Raw genomic sequence first — 12,514 nt, 5'->3', positions numbered from 1 at the left:
CAGTTTTTGTTTCTAGTGTCCTGTATGTACTGCATACTTAAGTTAGTATAATGATGAGTGAAAGGTATCAAAGTGGAAAAATAGAAAAGCTGAGTGGCAGACTAATAACTCTGACTGGAAGTAATGGACAGCAATGAGACAGGCCCTGTTACTCCAGAAGTCTTTAAACTTCCTTTCAGCTTTAAGTTTTGTGTCAGCTAACATTGTGCTTGTACTTACTTTGTATGAAGATTGTTTAAAATTTAGAAACTTCTAAACTACCTACGTTACTTGCAGATACAGTTGTATTTAGCTGTTCTTTTCATTATTGAAGTGTATTCTTTTGGTAAGTGGAGAGACTAACTTGTCTAGTGTGGCTTTATAGACAGAATATACTTCCAAATGCAACATCTGCTCTTGAAGCTATCTCTGAGAGCAGTGTTTCGTAATCCAGTTTAACTAATTAAAATCTTCTATTCAGGAGGAGCCTTAGTTGTGATTGACTTCTAAGACAGATAAAAATTGGGTGGAAATACAGATTCTTTCTTCGTTTAAATAATGTATAAACCATGAACTTGCCTGCAGGTAAAAAAGCAGCTCATCCCATCTAGAAGTGTTAGTGTTTAAAGATAAAGCTTTAATTTACGATAACATACTGCATGCAGTAAGAGTCACTTTTCATTTAACATCTGAATGGAGAAATCACATTTGAATGGTTCAGTTTTGTATATATTTAGAGTTGTATTTTTAGAGCTTTTTTTTTTTTTTTTTTTTTTTTTCCCTGCAGGGTTACCGGCTACAAGACTTGGTACCTTCTTGGAGAACAGAGTCAATGATTTCCTAAGACGACAGAATCACCCTGAGGCAGGCGAGGTTACAGTTAGGGTGGTGCATGCATCTGACAAAACTGTTGAAGTAAAACCGGGAATGAAAGCAAGGTAAGTTCTTTATTTGCAAAAATTCACCACTGACCAGTTCTTGACAAACAGGTGCTAGAGCAGCATATTAACTAGTTGTGAAGAGTAAAAAGTGGATTCCTTGTGTTTGAGTAGTCTGTGAGCATTTAACTTTAAAATTACACTAAAATTACGCTTACAGCAACCCTCATCAGTGTTGTTTTTACCTAGTGACGTGTGTTCTCTAATATGTGAATATATTTGTTATACCCCTTTACTCTCTGTAATCCACAGGTTTGTAGACAGCGGAGAAATGGCTGAGTCTTTCCCTTACCGAACAAAAGCGCTTTTTGCTTTTGAGGAGATTGATGGTGTAGACTTGTGCTTCTTTGGGATGCATGTACAGGAGTATGGTTCAGACTGTCCTCCACCCAATCAAAGGTGAGAAGCTGCACAAAAGTTTATTTTACTTTGGTACTGTCGCAGTTGGGTGAACCTTCTGAAGTTCTGTACAGAGCTTTGGTGTTGTGTATGTGAAGACTTTTAGTGCTGTTAGCTTCTAGAAACAAAGCAGCTTCTGTAGGGAATATGTCAGTTACAGTAGCTTCTTACTGGGGTTGCTGGCTGGCAGGCAGTGTTGCCTTAAGGATCTGTTGTCAGTATTCTCAAGAAAGGGATTGGATAGTTTTAGAGAGATGAGGCTAGGATATCAAAAGAAAGCTGAGTTTCTGGAGGTAAATTAGGATCAGAGAGCTTTGAAGGTTGCTGTTGTATTGAATGCTTCAAATGTATAAAATAACATGAATAAACTTGTAGAACTACTTTGAAATCTCTGCTTCTCATCATGTTTTTGTGTTGTTTCTTTTTCCAGGCGAGTGTATATATCTTACCTTGACAGTGTTCATTTCTTCCGCCCTAAATGCTTGAGGACTGCTGTCTACCATGAAATACTAATTGGATATCTAGAGTATGTCAAGAAACTAGGGTAAGTATTTCGTAATGTTTTCCTCTGTGCACCATTTGTGCTAGGTAGTTCCTATTGCAAATGAAATTACAACATCCTATTGTGCAGAATACGGTGCCTAAATATCAACCAGTGACAGAATAACTTGGCAACAACTGTGTATAGTTGAAAAGGATAAAAGACAAAAAGGGATTGCAGGCTTTTCAGGAGAGGCTTATGCTTCAGATATTTTTAGATTTCCAAACTTATCCAAAACTTCCTTAAGTATAAGTAGAAAAAGTAAGCCTTTTTATCTGGACCGTGAAATTTTGCTGGGCTTGTTGATAGTGCAGTCCTTGTGTAATGCTACTGCTTTAATCGGGTCATTCCTTTCAACTGGCAAGTAAGTTCTTACCCATGTTTATAAGGAGAAAGGTAAGTTTATTCCATGTGTACTAATTAACTCTGTAACAGCTGTATAAGGCCATTAAGAAATCTCATACAGAAGGAGTAGTTGAAATTGTGAGAAACTGAAAAGTTAGAAGAGAAAGAGGAGAGTATGCTTGAACACCACAAAAGAACACAGATCAAGTGAAGAAATGAGAAAGGTGGAAATTAAATGACCATAATTACTCAAGTAGAAAAGGCAGTGAAGTAAACATCAATCTGTTGTCAAAGGTATCTGGTGTAGCTTGGCAGTTATTAATCAAGAAATTGTTAGGAGCTATGTTTAGAGCAGTTGCATGAGAAAAATCAGGGAAATGTCAGAATGGAACTGAGTGGTACTGTCTTCAGTACCTCAGTGAGATTATATATTCTGTAGTACTTAGGTTAGACTTCTTTCTGCTTTTTTATTGTGTATTTTCTAACCTGTGAGTCTGTAAAGCTGCTGTGTAGAGCTCAGGCCTCAGTTTTACTTAATGCTGTTTTCTGTGCTAATGGTTAACATCAGGTTCTCATTTTGGGAAAACAATATTGGTCACACAGTCTCATCTCTCCCTTTTCAGGCAGAAGGAATGGCAACTGGCTGCCAGTTGCCAGGGTTTGGGTAGGGTTGTGCAGAGCTGTTTCTCAACACAGCAAGGATGGTTATTTTTCTCAAACTTGAGATCTGATTATTCCTCCTACTGGAGTTCTTTTCAAAAACTAATAGAGAAGAACTGAGGATGAAGAAGTGATCTTTGTGGTATTATATTCTCTGCAGCTGCTACTATTTGGATGTCATCTGTCTTCATAGTACTTAAATTGTGTACCCGATAGCACAGAGGTTGACAGTGACAGATATAATTGTGAAACCTTTTAAAAGAATCCTTAAAGTTTAAAAAAAAAAAAAAACAACAAAACAACAAACCCAGAGGATTTACAGTAAAGTGACTTGTGTGTTTAAGTATATCTGTTTTTAAAATGTAATGTAATGATTGCACTGTCTTAAGGTAAAAGAATTCTAGCTTTTACTATGAAAATACCTGGTCTCCATCTTTCTTGGTTAATTGGGAGGTGGCAATTGCAAGTTTATGTCAGGCTTTGATATTTATCTAGATTGGAAAATGTGCACAATCTATAAGCTGCTCTGCATATAATGCTGATTTTGTAAAAATCAGTGAAAAGATGGTAGTGCTATCACCTGAATGAAGCTGGAATGAACACTAGAATTAAAATCTTGGAGATCTGTAATTATTATCCATCTGGTAATACCAGCCAACTTTGCGGTGGCTCCATCTCGTGGCAGAGAGGAGAGCAAGCTCCAATATTAATCATCAGAGCCCACATGTACTTTTTTGTTTAATGATCCTAGGTATACTACTGGACATATTTGGGCATGCCCACCAAGTGAAGGAGATGACTACATCTTCCACTGCCATCCTCCTGACCAAAAGATACCCAAACCCAAACGACTGCAAGAGTGGTACAAAAAGATGCTGGACAAATCTGTGTCGGAGCGCATTGTCCATGATTACAAGGTTTGTTAAGTGTATTTTTGTATTGGAGGTGGAGGGTGTTGGCGAGTCTTGTCTTGGTTTCTTCCTTGCCTTATGCATTTTGCCTGATTCTTGGAGTTTACTGTATTAGTTTTAAGTGAATTGAGAACTAAATGTTTAGAGTTAAAGTATATCCTCTTCAAAGCATGTAGCTTCTGAAATCATTCTACTAAGAGACTTAAATTATTCCTTAGAACAAGCTAAAGTATTGAGGAATATTGTAATATGGAGCAAATCTTGTTTCATTAATACAAAGAAAATATATGGAATCTTTAGTCTTCCTGTGTTAAGTAAAGCGGGGTTCGGCTGCTGACGTGGTTAGAAGTATGTAAAATCTTTGGAATTACCAGGATTTTGGTTAGGGTTGACAATATAGTGATTATATTGTCCCGCTTGGTAAGTATGCATATTGAAGTTTAGCACACGGTAGTGACTTATTTTTTCGGAGTGGGAATATTTGAAATTTGTTTGACAAACTGTCTGTAACTGATACAGTGTGAAATCTGCACTTAGAATGTGCCCTTAAAAAATGAATTTAAATACTAAGCTCTCCTTTGTTTGATCTGCTGGTGCCTTTTTTATCACTTATTGAAAAGGTTACCTTTACTTATGTGACTTGTAGTAACCATGTGCTTTGCTCTTTTTCAGGATATATTTAAGCAGGCAACAGAAGACCGTCTAACAAGTGCAAAAGAGCTGCCTTACTTCGAAGGGGATTTCTGGCCTAATGTTCTAGAGGAGAGCATTAAGGAACTAGAGCAAGAGGAAGAAGAACGAAAGAGAGAAGAGAACACTAGTAATGAAAGCACGGATGTAAGAATGCATTTCATGATCTAATGTAAAAGTTATGACTGCCTATGGCTGATTTTAAAAAAAGGGGGGGGGAGGCTAGACACTTTGGTTAACTGGCATTTTCACCTTTTTAGCTTCAATTTTACACTTTAGAAATTAGAGTAGTTAAAACACCACTAAGCTACATTCACATGAGAAGTGGCTGTTCATGTGGCTATAAAGCTAATTACCAAAGTCAATTAGATTGAAACAGCTGCTAGTTGAATATTTTGCTGCTGAAATCCAATTATCAAGGTCCATGCTGTGACCTCAGCCTGACTTGGAAGCTTTTTCCTTAAGCTCTTGGACAGTGGCTAACTCTTTTCTTTCTAACTTAAATGTTACAATGCTAATCTTAGCAGAACATTTTGAGAAAATAACACTGCACTGTGATTTAGTAGTTTACTCCATATAGGTTTTTTTAGTAGAATGCTTTAAGGCATTGAGGATATCAAGCACAAAATACTGCTGAACTGTTGTTGGGCTACTTGAACTAGACAAGTTAATTTACTGCTGGTATTTTGTGCAATATCTTCTGGAGAATGTGCAACAACTGTGCTTTCACATTCCACAAAGAACAAAAAAAGGTATGCCTCAATTCAACAATAAATTTGAAAATTAACAGATATGGAATTTACGCATCTGCCTATCCTTGGATCTTCTGAGCTTTTATGGAAGAGGTGATGAATCTAGGATTAAGTTAGTAGTTTTGCTCAGACAGTAGTACTTGTTAGTTAACTCTGTTAAAAACTGCTGCTTTATCCCCTTATTAGATACTAGATTTTTGTTGAGGTTTAGAATTGGTGTTTCTTTTTCATCCAAAAGTCTTTTAGGAAAAAGTTAGATTTAAATTTCCAATTGAATTTGTGGCTCTCCTGTGCTGCTCTTTGCAATACCTCCTTTCAAGGACTTTGAATAAACTAAGTGCAAGCGTAACCTGGAAATTAGGCAACTTGATATCAAGTTTGCATTAACTAGCATCTTACTTAGGTATTACTTAAAGGTTTGTTTTCCACTTGGCATAGCTGCAAGTTCTCATCTCTCTAATATGGCAGAAACCAGTTGTGAGGAATCTGACCTAGCTCTGTGTGTGAGGTTGGTCAACGCTTTGTTGATCCTCCACAGCAGTTTGGCCCCAGAATCCTGTGGTGGGACAAGCTTGCAACATATTACTATTTAACCTTTATTATTTAAAACACTTTTGACTCTTTATTGACTCCATATTTCGCTTCTGGAAAATAAGGCAATAATAAACTGTACTCTCAGATGAAGTGATACTCATTCATGTTCGCTGGAAATTTCCATCCTGACAAAGTTGTTATAAGCTTAGGAAGAATGCTTATTTGGATAAGAATTGCTTTGATCTTTTGATCATCATATGCTGTAGTGTTTTGAGGGGCCCTTTGAGAAGCAGAGAGGAATAAACTGTTCATTGTGATTATAATTGGAATTAAGCTGACCTGTTTAGTTTGACTGTTGCAGGACATGACAGAAGGAAAGCACATACTAGAAACTGCATTACTAATGCCTTTTTGGACTCAGAAGAACGGCTTCATATCAAAATCAATTTTATGTAGTCTACTAAAAAATAAATCTGTCAGAGAGCTATAACAAACTAAATCTAGGTGAATTAAGTCTTTCTTACCTCTGGTTAGTACAATATCAATTGTACTTTTCAGTTATTTTTAGTTTAGCATTGAGAAGCCATCTGCTGAACCCCTTTGTGATTATCCATAAGGTTCTTCAGTGTTCAACTACAACAGACAAACAGGTTTCAGTAAATAACAGTTCTCTTGAACATCCTGAGCATGTATGCTTTCAGTATTTTTAGAACTATGTATTGCTGGTCTTGATATCTTCTGGAGTGATTCTAATGGAATTAACATAATGTTTCAGGGGAGCCTGGTAAGCTTCTTCAGAGTAAATTATTGTGAGGAGTGTTTTGTCTTACAGTTACAGCTGTGAAAGTAAATAAAATGCTGATGTGGTGTAACTTAGCTGATACGAAATGCTTTTAAAATTAATAGGTGAGCAAGGGAGACAGCAAAAATGCCAAAAAGAAGAACAATAAGAAGACAAGCAAGAATAAGAGCAGCTTGAGTCGTGGCAATAAGAAAAAGCCTGGCATGCCCAATGTGTCCAATGACCTCTCCCAAAAGCTGTATGCCACTATGGAGAAGCACAAGGAGGTAAGAGCTGGTAGAATGAGAAATAAGTATTTTATTTAAGTAGAGAGGTGTACAAAGCTTTGGTACTTCAGAGCTGTGCCCTGTAAATTATACAGGTTTGGCTGGAGAATTAAGTGGCACACCAGACAAGTACCAGTAAGTCTGGGTGTTCTTTGCTGTGAGGGGAGTGGGGATAAATACAACTGTGCTCATACAGAACTTCCTAACAGTCTAGATTGTCACGAGAGTTTTACTGTTACTATTCAGTCTATTGTTCATTACCTAATGCTTCTGAAGAAGACGAACCTGCAGGACACTGAGGTTTGAAATTACCGAGTCCTCACAAGCACACCACCCTGGCAGCACGTTGTTCAAGTGTTAGTTGGTCCTAGAATTGTACACTCTGTGTAATGAAGCTTGGTGACCAAAACATCTTTAAGTGCCGGCATTAAGTCTTTTTACTTTTCAGGTCTTCTTTGTCATCCGTCTCATTGCTGGCCCTGCAGCCAACTCCCTGCCCCCCATCGTTGAGCCTGACCCACTCATTCCGTGTGATCTGATGGATGGGCGTGATGCTTTCCTAACCCTTGCTAGAGACAAGCACCTGGAGTTCTCCTCACTACGAAGGGCCCAGTGGTCAACCATGTGCATGCTGGTGGAACTGCATACCCAGAGCCAAGACCGCTTTGTTTACACCTGCAACGAGTGCAAGCATCATGTGGAGACCAGATGGCATTGCACTGTTTGTGAGGTATGCTTGGTGAAGTTTTTGCTACTTGTGTCCCTATATCTCTGTTCCCAGAGTGCTCTTTACCTGAACTAATTTATCAGAATTCACTAATGGAAGAAGATCTGTACAGCTCATCCTCTGGCAGTTCAGAAAGAGAGGAGAGGAAACATTTTCCATAACAAGTGATTCTACTAATCCGCTGATTTGTTGTGATTTCTGTCTTCTACTTTGAAGCTGTGGAGAACTGAAGTAGAATTGTTTTTCCTGTAGTTCATCTAAGGTGCAGCTGCTTAAGCAGTTGGGTACTGTAGCAATTGCTTGAGCTGCAATGGTAAGATCAGCTGTGTTTTTCTGACGAGCAATGCATCAGCACTGTTGTGCTGCAGTATTTCTGTAAATAGGGCTCTCCATTGGCTGGCTTACCCAGAGGTTTTGCTGTGCTAGAAGTCAGATTCCTATACTTGGATGACTCTTCCACTACCCTGTTGTCTCTCTGCAGAATGCTGCAAACAGCATTTTTGTCTTCAGAAGCGTGTTTGAAGATCCCCTCCAGTGGTCTGGGGCAATGCTTGACCGCTCCAGAAGCTGGACTAACCTTGAATTTGGCTTGTAACTTGATTTTTTAGCCCGCTGGAAGTAAAATACTCTCAGATTCAGTTCTGAAAAGCTTTGATTAAAATTTGATGATCCTATTTCCTCGTACATATCAGAAAATAAATTCTGAATTTCGCAGGATTCATTAATCTGTAAGGACTTGGATCAATTATTAAGCCCAAACTCCTGTGCTGTTGCTTTTACAGAATGTAAATACTTTTCTTCTGCCCAGTACACTCTGCTATTTCACTTGCCTGAAAAGTGAAAATGCAGCTTTCATTCTCCTTTCTTTTTTGAAAATTGGTACCTCTCCTGCCACTCTTGCCCTCTTCTTTTGAAGCAACAGCAGATGGGCAGCTGCTTGTTCCTTGCCTTTTTCTTCTCCTTTGCTGTCAGGAAAGAAAGGGATTTTTCTGGCCCAGCTGAATAATGTGTGACTTCTTAGCTCAGAGCAAACTTGTTTTTCAAGCCATATATATTTGTGTAGATTTCAGACACCCTTGCACCCACACACTTTCCCTGGCTATAATTTAGATTTATTCCTTCTCTAGTACCTCAGCATGGTGTGAAAGATTGAAGTTTTCCCTAGAGCAACAATTTGCCTGCAACAGACTAGGAATAATTTGTTGAGATGGCATGACATCATTTATTTACAGGAACACTGATAACTTTTCCGTTGTTTTCTTTCCAGGATTACGACCTGTGCATCACCTGCTATAACACTAAAAACCATGACCACAAGATGGAAAAATTAGGCCTTGGTCTAGATGATGAGAGCAACAACCAGCAGACTGCAACCACCCAGAGCCCTGGAGATTCCCGCCGCCTGAGCATTCAGCGCTGCATCCAGTCTCTGGTCCACGCCTGCCAGTGTCGTAATGCCAACTGCTCACTGCCATCCTGTCAGAAGATGAAACGGGTTGTCCAACACACCAAAGGCTGCAAACGCAAAACCAATGGAGGGTGCCCCATCTGCAAGCAACTCATTGCTCTCTGCTGCTACCACGCAAAGCACTGCCAGGAGAACAAGTGCCCAGTGCCCTTCTGCCTCAACATTAAACACAAGCTGCGTCAACAACAACTTCAGCACCGCCTGCAGCAGGCACAGATGCTCCGAAGGAGGATGGCGAGCATGCAGCGGACCGGTGTGGTAGGCCAGCAGCAGGGTTTACCCTCACCGACGCCAGCCACCCCGACGACTCCAACAGGGCAGCAGCCCCCAACGCCGCAAACCCCACAACCCCAACCTCCGCCCCAGCCTGCCTCGCAGCCTCAACCTGCACCTCCCAACAGTATGCCACCCTACACCATGCCAAGAACTCAGCCCCCCAGCGCTGTGTCCCAGGGCAAGGCGGGTGGCCAGGTGACTCCTCCAACTCCACCCCAGCCACCTCAACCACCAGTTCAGGGTCCTCCTCCAGCAGCAGTGGAAATGGCCATGCAGATCCAGCGGGCAGCGGAGACCCAGCGTCAGATGGCGCAGGTTCAGATCTTCCAAAGGCCGATCCAGCACCAGATGCCCCAGATGCCGCCTATGGGAATGAACCCTCCACAGATAGGCAGAGGTCCTGGTGGCCATATAGATCAAGGAATGGGGCCGGCGGGAATCCAGCAGCAGCCGCCGTGGGTGCAAGGGGGCTTACCCCAAGCTCAGCTGCAGCCGGGAATGCAGCGGCCATCCATGATGTCAGTCGCCCAGCCGGGTCAGCCAATGAATATGGCACCTCAGCCAGGGATGGGTCAGGTACCTGGCGCTGCTCAGCCCAAACAACCACCTCTGCCCCAGGCGGCCTTACAAAACCTACTGCGGACTCTCAGGTCTCCCAGCTCACCCATGCAGCAGCAGCAGGTGCTTAACATTCTTCACTCCAATCCTCAGCTGCTGGCCGCTTTCATCAAGCAGCGGGCTGCCAAGTATGCGGGGTCCCAGAACCCCCAGGGGATGAGTGGTCAACCTGGCATCCCTCAGGGTCAACCGGGGCTCCAGCCGCAGCAGACCATGCAAGGGCAGCAAGGAGGGGTGCACCCCAACCCAGCCATGCAGAACATGAACCCCATGCAGGCAGGAGTGCAGAGGCCCAGCATGCCGCAGCAGCAGCCGCAGCAGCAGCCGCAGCAGGCCATCGCTGGGATGAATCCTCAGGCGCAGCAGATGAACATGAATCACTCGGGGATGGCTCCTCAGTTCCGAGACCTCCTGATGAGACGGCACCAGATGATTGAGCAGCAGCGCCACCAGCAGCAACAGCAGCAGCAGGGAGCAGGACCAGCTCTGGGGCCAGGGATGGCCAACCACAACCAGTTTCAGCAGCCCCAGGGTGTCGGTTATCCCCAACAGCAGCAGCAGCAGCAACAGCAGCAGCGAATGCAGCATCACATGCAGCAGATGCAGCAAGGAAACATGGGACAAATAAGCCAGCTTCCGCAGGCGATGAGTGCTGAGACAGGAGCCAGTTTGCAGCAGGCTTTCCAGCAGAGGCTACTTCAGCAGCAGATGGGGTCCCCAGCTCAGCCCAATCCTATGAGCCCCCAACAGCACATGCTCCCCAATCAGGCCCAGTCCCCGCACCTACAGGGCCAGCAGCTCCCTTCATCGCTCACCAATCAAGTGCGTTCTCCGCAGCCTGTACCCTCGCCACGGCCCCAGTCCCAGCCCCCCCATTCCAGCCCGTCCCCTCGGATGCAACCTCAGCCTTCTCCGCACCACGTCTCCCCGCAGACCAGCTCCCCACATCCAGGACTGGTAGCTGCCCAGGCTAACCCCATGGATCAAGGGCACTTTGCCAGCCCGGACCAGAGTGCAATGCTTTCCCAGCTTGCTAGCAATCCCGGCATGGCAGGCCTCCATGGTACAAGCGCCACGGAACTGGGGCTCAGCTCTGAGAACTCAGACTTGAATTCAAACCTTTCACAGAGTACACTAGACATACACTAGACACATTGTAGCATTTTGGGAGCAAAAAAAAAAGAAAATTAAAAGAAAAAAACTTATTTTCTCAAGACTTTTTGTACTGAAGACAAATTTTTTTGAATCTTTCTTAGCTAAAACAACATTTTTCCCTGGAACACATCTGAACTCTGCAGCAGTAGTTTGTGGTTTTAAAAACAAACCAACAAGAACCTGAGGGACAGTAGAGTACAAAGAATATATTTTTGTTATGGCTGGAATCATAACCAGTCCTTTTTCTTTTTTTTTTTGTTTGTTTTTTTTTTTTCTTCCTTGTGTGCGTTGGGGAGGCCAGGGGAAGAGGGTGGTTTTTCAGCTGTTCACTGAAGGATGCCCTACTCATGCCTCCAATAGGTTTTATTTTTTTTCTAAATTAATGAAAATATGTAATATTGATAGTTATTATTTACTGAGACAGATGGTAAACATTTTCCCTATTCTGGTTTTTCTTGTCACTGCAAAAAAAAAAAAAAAACAACAATGAAAAACAAACAAAAAAAAAAAAACCACAGGAGAACCTTTTCCTAAAACCGGAGGACAAAGGGGGTTAATGTTGCTTTAAAAATACATTACATATATAAATATATATATATAAATAAATACCAATCTTTTCCTCTTCGGTTGGAAATATGCCAATTCTTTGGAAAATGTAAAAATATTAAATAACTCAGTCCCCTCCTGAAGTCTACTTTTGTCCTCCAAGAATTTTCTATACAAGAGTCTGAGCTTAAAAAAAAAAAAAAACTTCAAGTATTAAAATAATTTGTACATGTAGAGAGAAGACAACATTTTTGCAAATACACAGGGGCAGCTGCCAAATGGATGTAGTATATATATTGTGGTTTCTGTTTTCTTGAAAGAATTTTTTTCGTTATTTTTACATCTAACAAAGGAAAAAAAATAAAAAAGAGGGTAAGAAACAATTCCAACGGGATGATTTTAACCTGAGAAAAAGTCCCTGGGGTTTCTTCTTTATGCTTGCTTTCTCTCTCCCATACCCCTTTCCCACCCTCTTCCACTTTCTGTAAAACTTGAAAATAGAAAGCAAAAAACCCTCAAATGTTGTAAATCATGCAATTAAAGTTGATTACTTATAAATATGAACTTTCGATCACTGTATAGACTGTTAAAAATTGATTTCTTATTACCTATTGTTAAATAAACTGTGTGAGACAGACACCCTGTTTTTAATGTTTCCCTTCTCTCCCACACGTGTTGCTTGTTCTTAAAATGGGGGGGTAGCAGTTAGATGCTGCTTCATTCGAATGTTTGCTATTTAGATGTCAAGCTATTTAATGTATATGACTGTTTTAAAATGCAAGTCTTTAATAAGGGACATGGAGGAATGATTAGTCTTCTACACGGACACTTTTGGTACAACTCTGCATTTGTGTTTGTTCCCGGCATGTCTCTTAACCAAAGAAACGAGGTCTGACCTCAGCAGTTG

The 12,514-nt window shown here is 41.5% G+C and overlaps 1 protein-coding gene across 17 annotated transcripts in view; it reads left to right on the top strand.

Annotated features, from left to right (window-relative positions):
- The window catches only part of EP300 (EP300 lysine acetyltransferase), a 66,674-nt gene extending 54,428 nt beyond the window's left edge, over positions 1-12,246 (top strand). For all 17 annotated transcript variants that reach the window (XM_086752342.1, XM_086752363.1, XM_086752384.1 and 14 more), the window contains 8 exons: positions 767-917; positions 1,170-1,316; positions 1,747-1,860; positions 3,614-3,779; positions 4,446-4,610; positions 6,656-6,817; positions 7,266-7,547; positions 8,812-12,246. In XM_086752342.1, coding sequence (XP_086608468.1) covers positions 767-917; positions 1,170-1,316; positions 1,747-1,860; positions 3,614-3,779; positions 4,446-4,610; positions 6,656-6,817; positions 7,266-7,547; positions 8,812-11,055 — 3,431 coding nt within the window. In that variant the 3' untranslated portion in view covers positions 11,056-12,246. The remainder of the gene's footprint in view (positions 1-766; positions 918-1,169; positions 1,317-1,746; positions 1,861-3,613; positions 3,780-4,445; positions 4,611-6,655; positions 6,818-7,265; positions 7,548-8,811) is intronic.
- Positions 12,247-12,514: the final 268 nt, after the last annotated feature.

This window comes from Chlamydotis macqueenii, chromosome 1 (genome assembly GCF_036417535.1).
Source record: "Chlamydotis macqueenii isolate bChlMac1 chromosome 1, bChlMac1.mat, whole genome shotgun sequence".
Classification (NCBI taxonomy): domain Eukaryota; kingdom Metazoa; phylum Chordata; class Aves; order Otidiformes; family Otididae; genus Chlamydotis; species Chlamydotis macqueenii.
The sequence above is the reverse complement of the archived record's forward strand: the minus strand, read 5'-3'. Positions and strand labels throughout refer to the sequence as shown.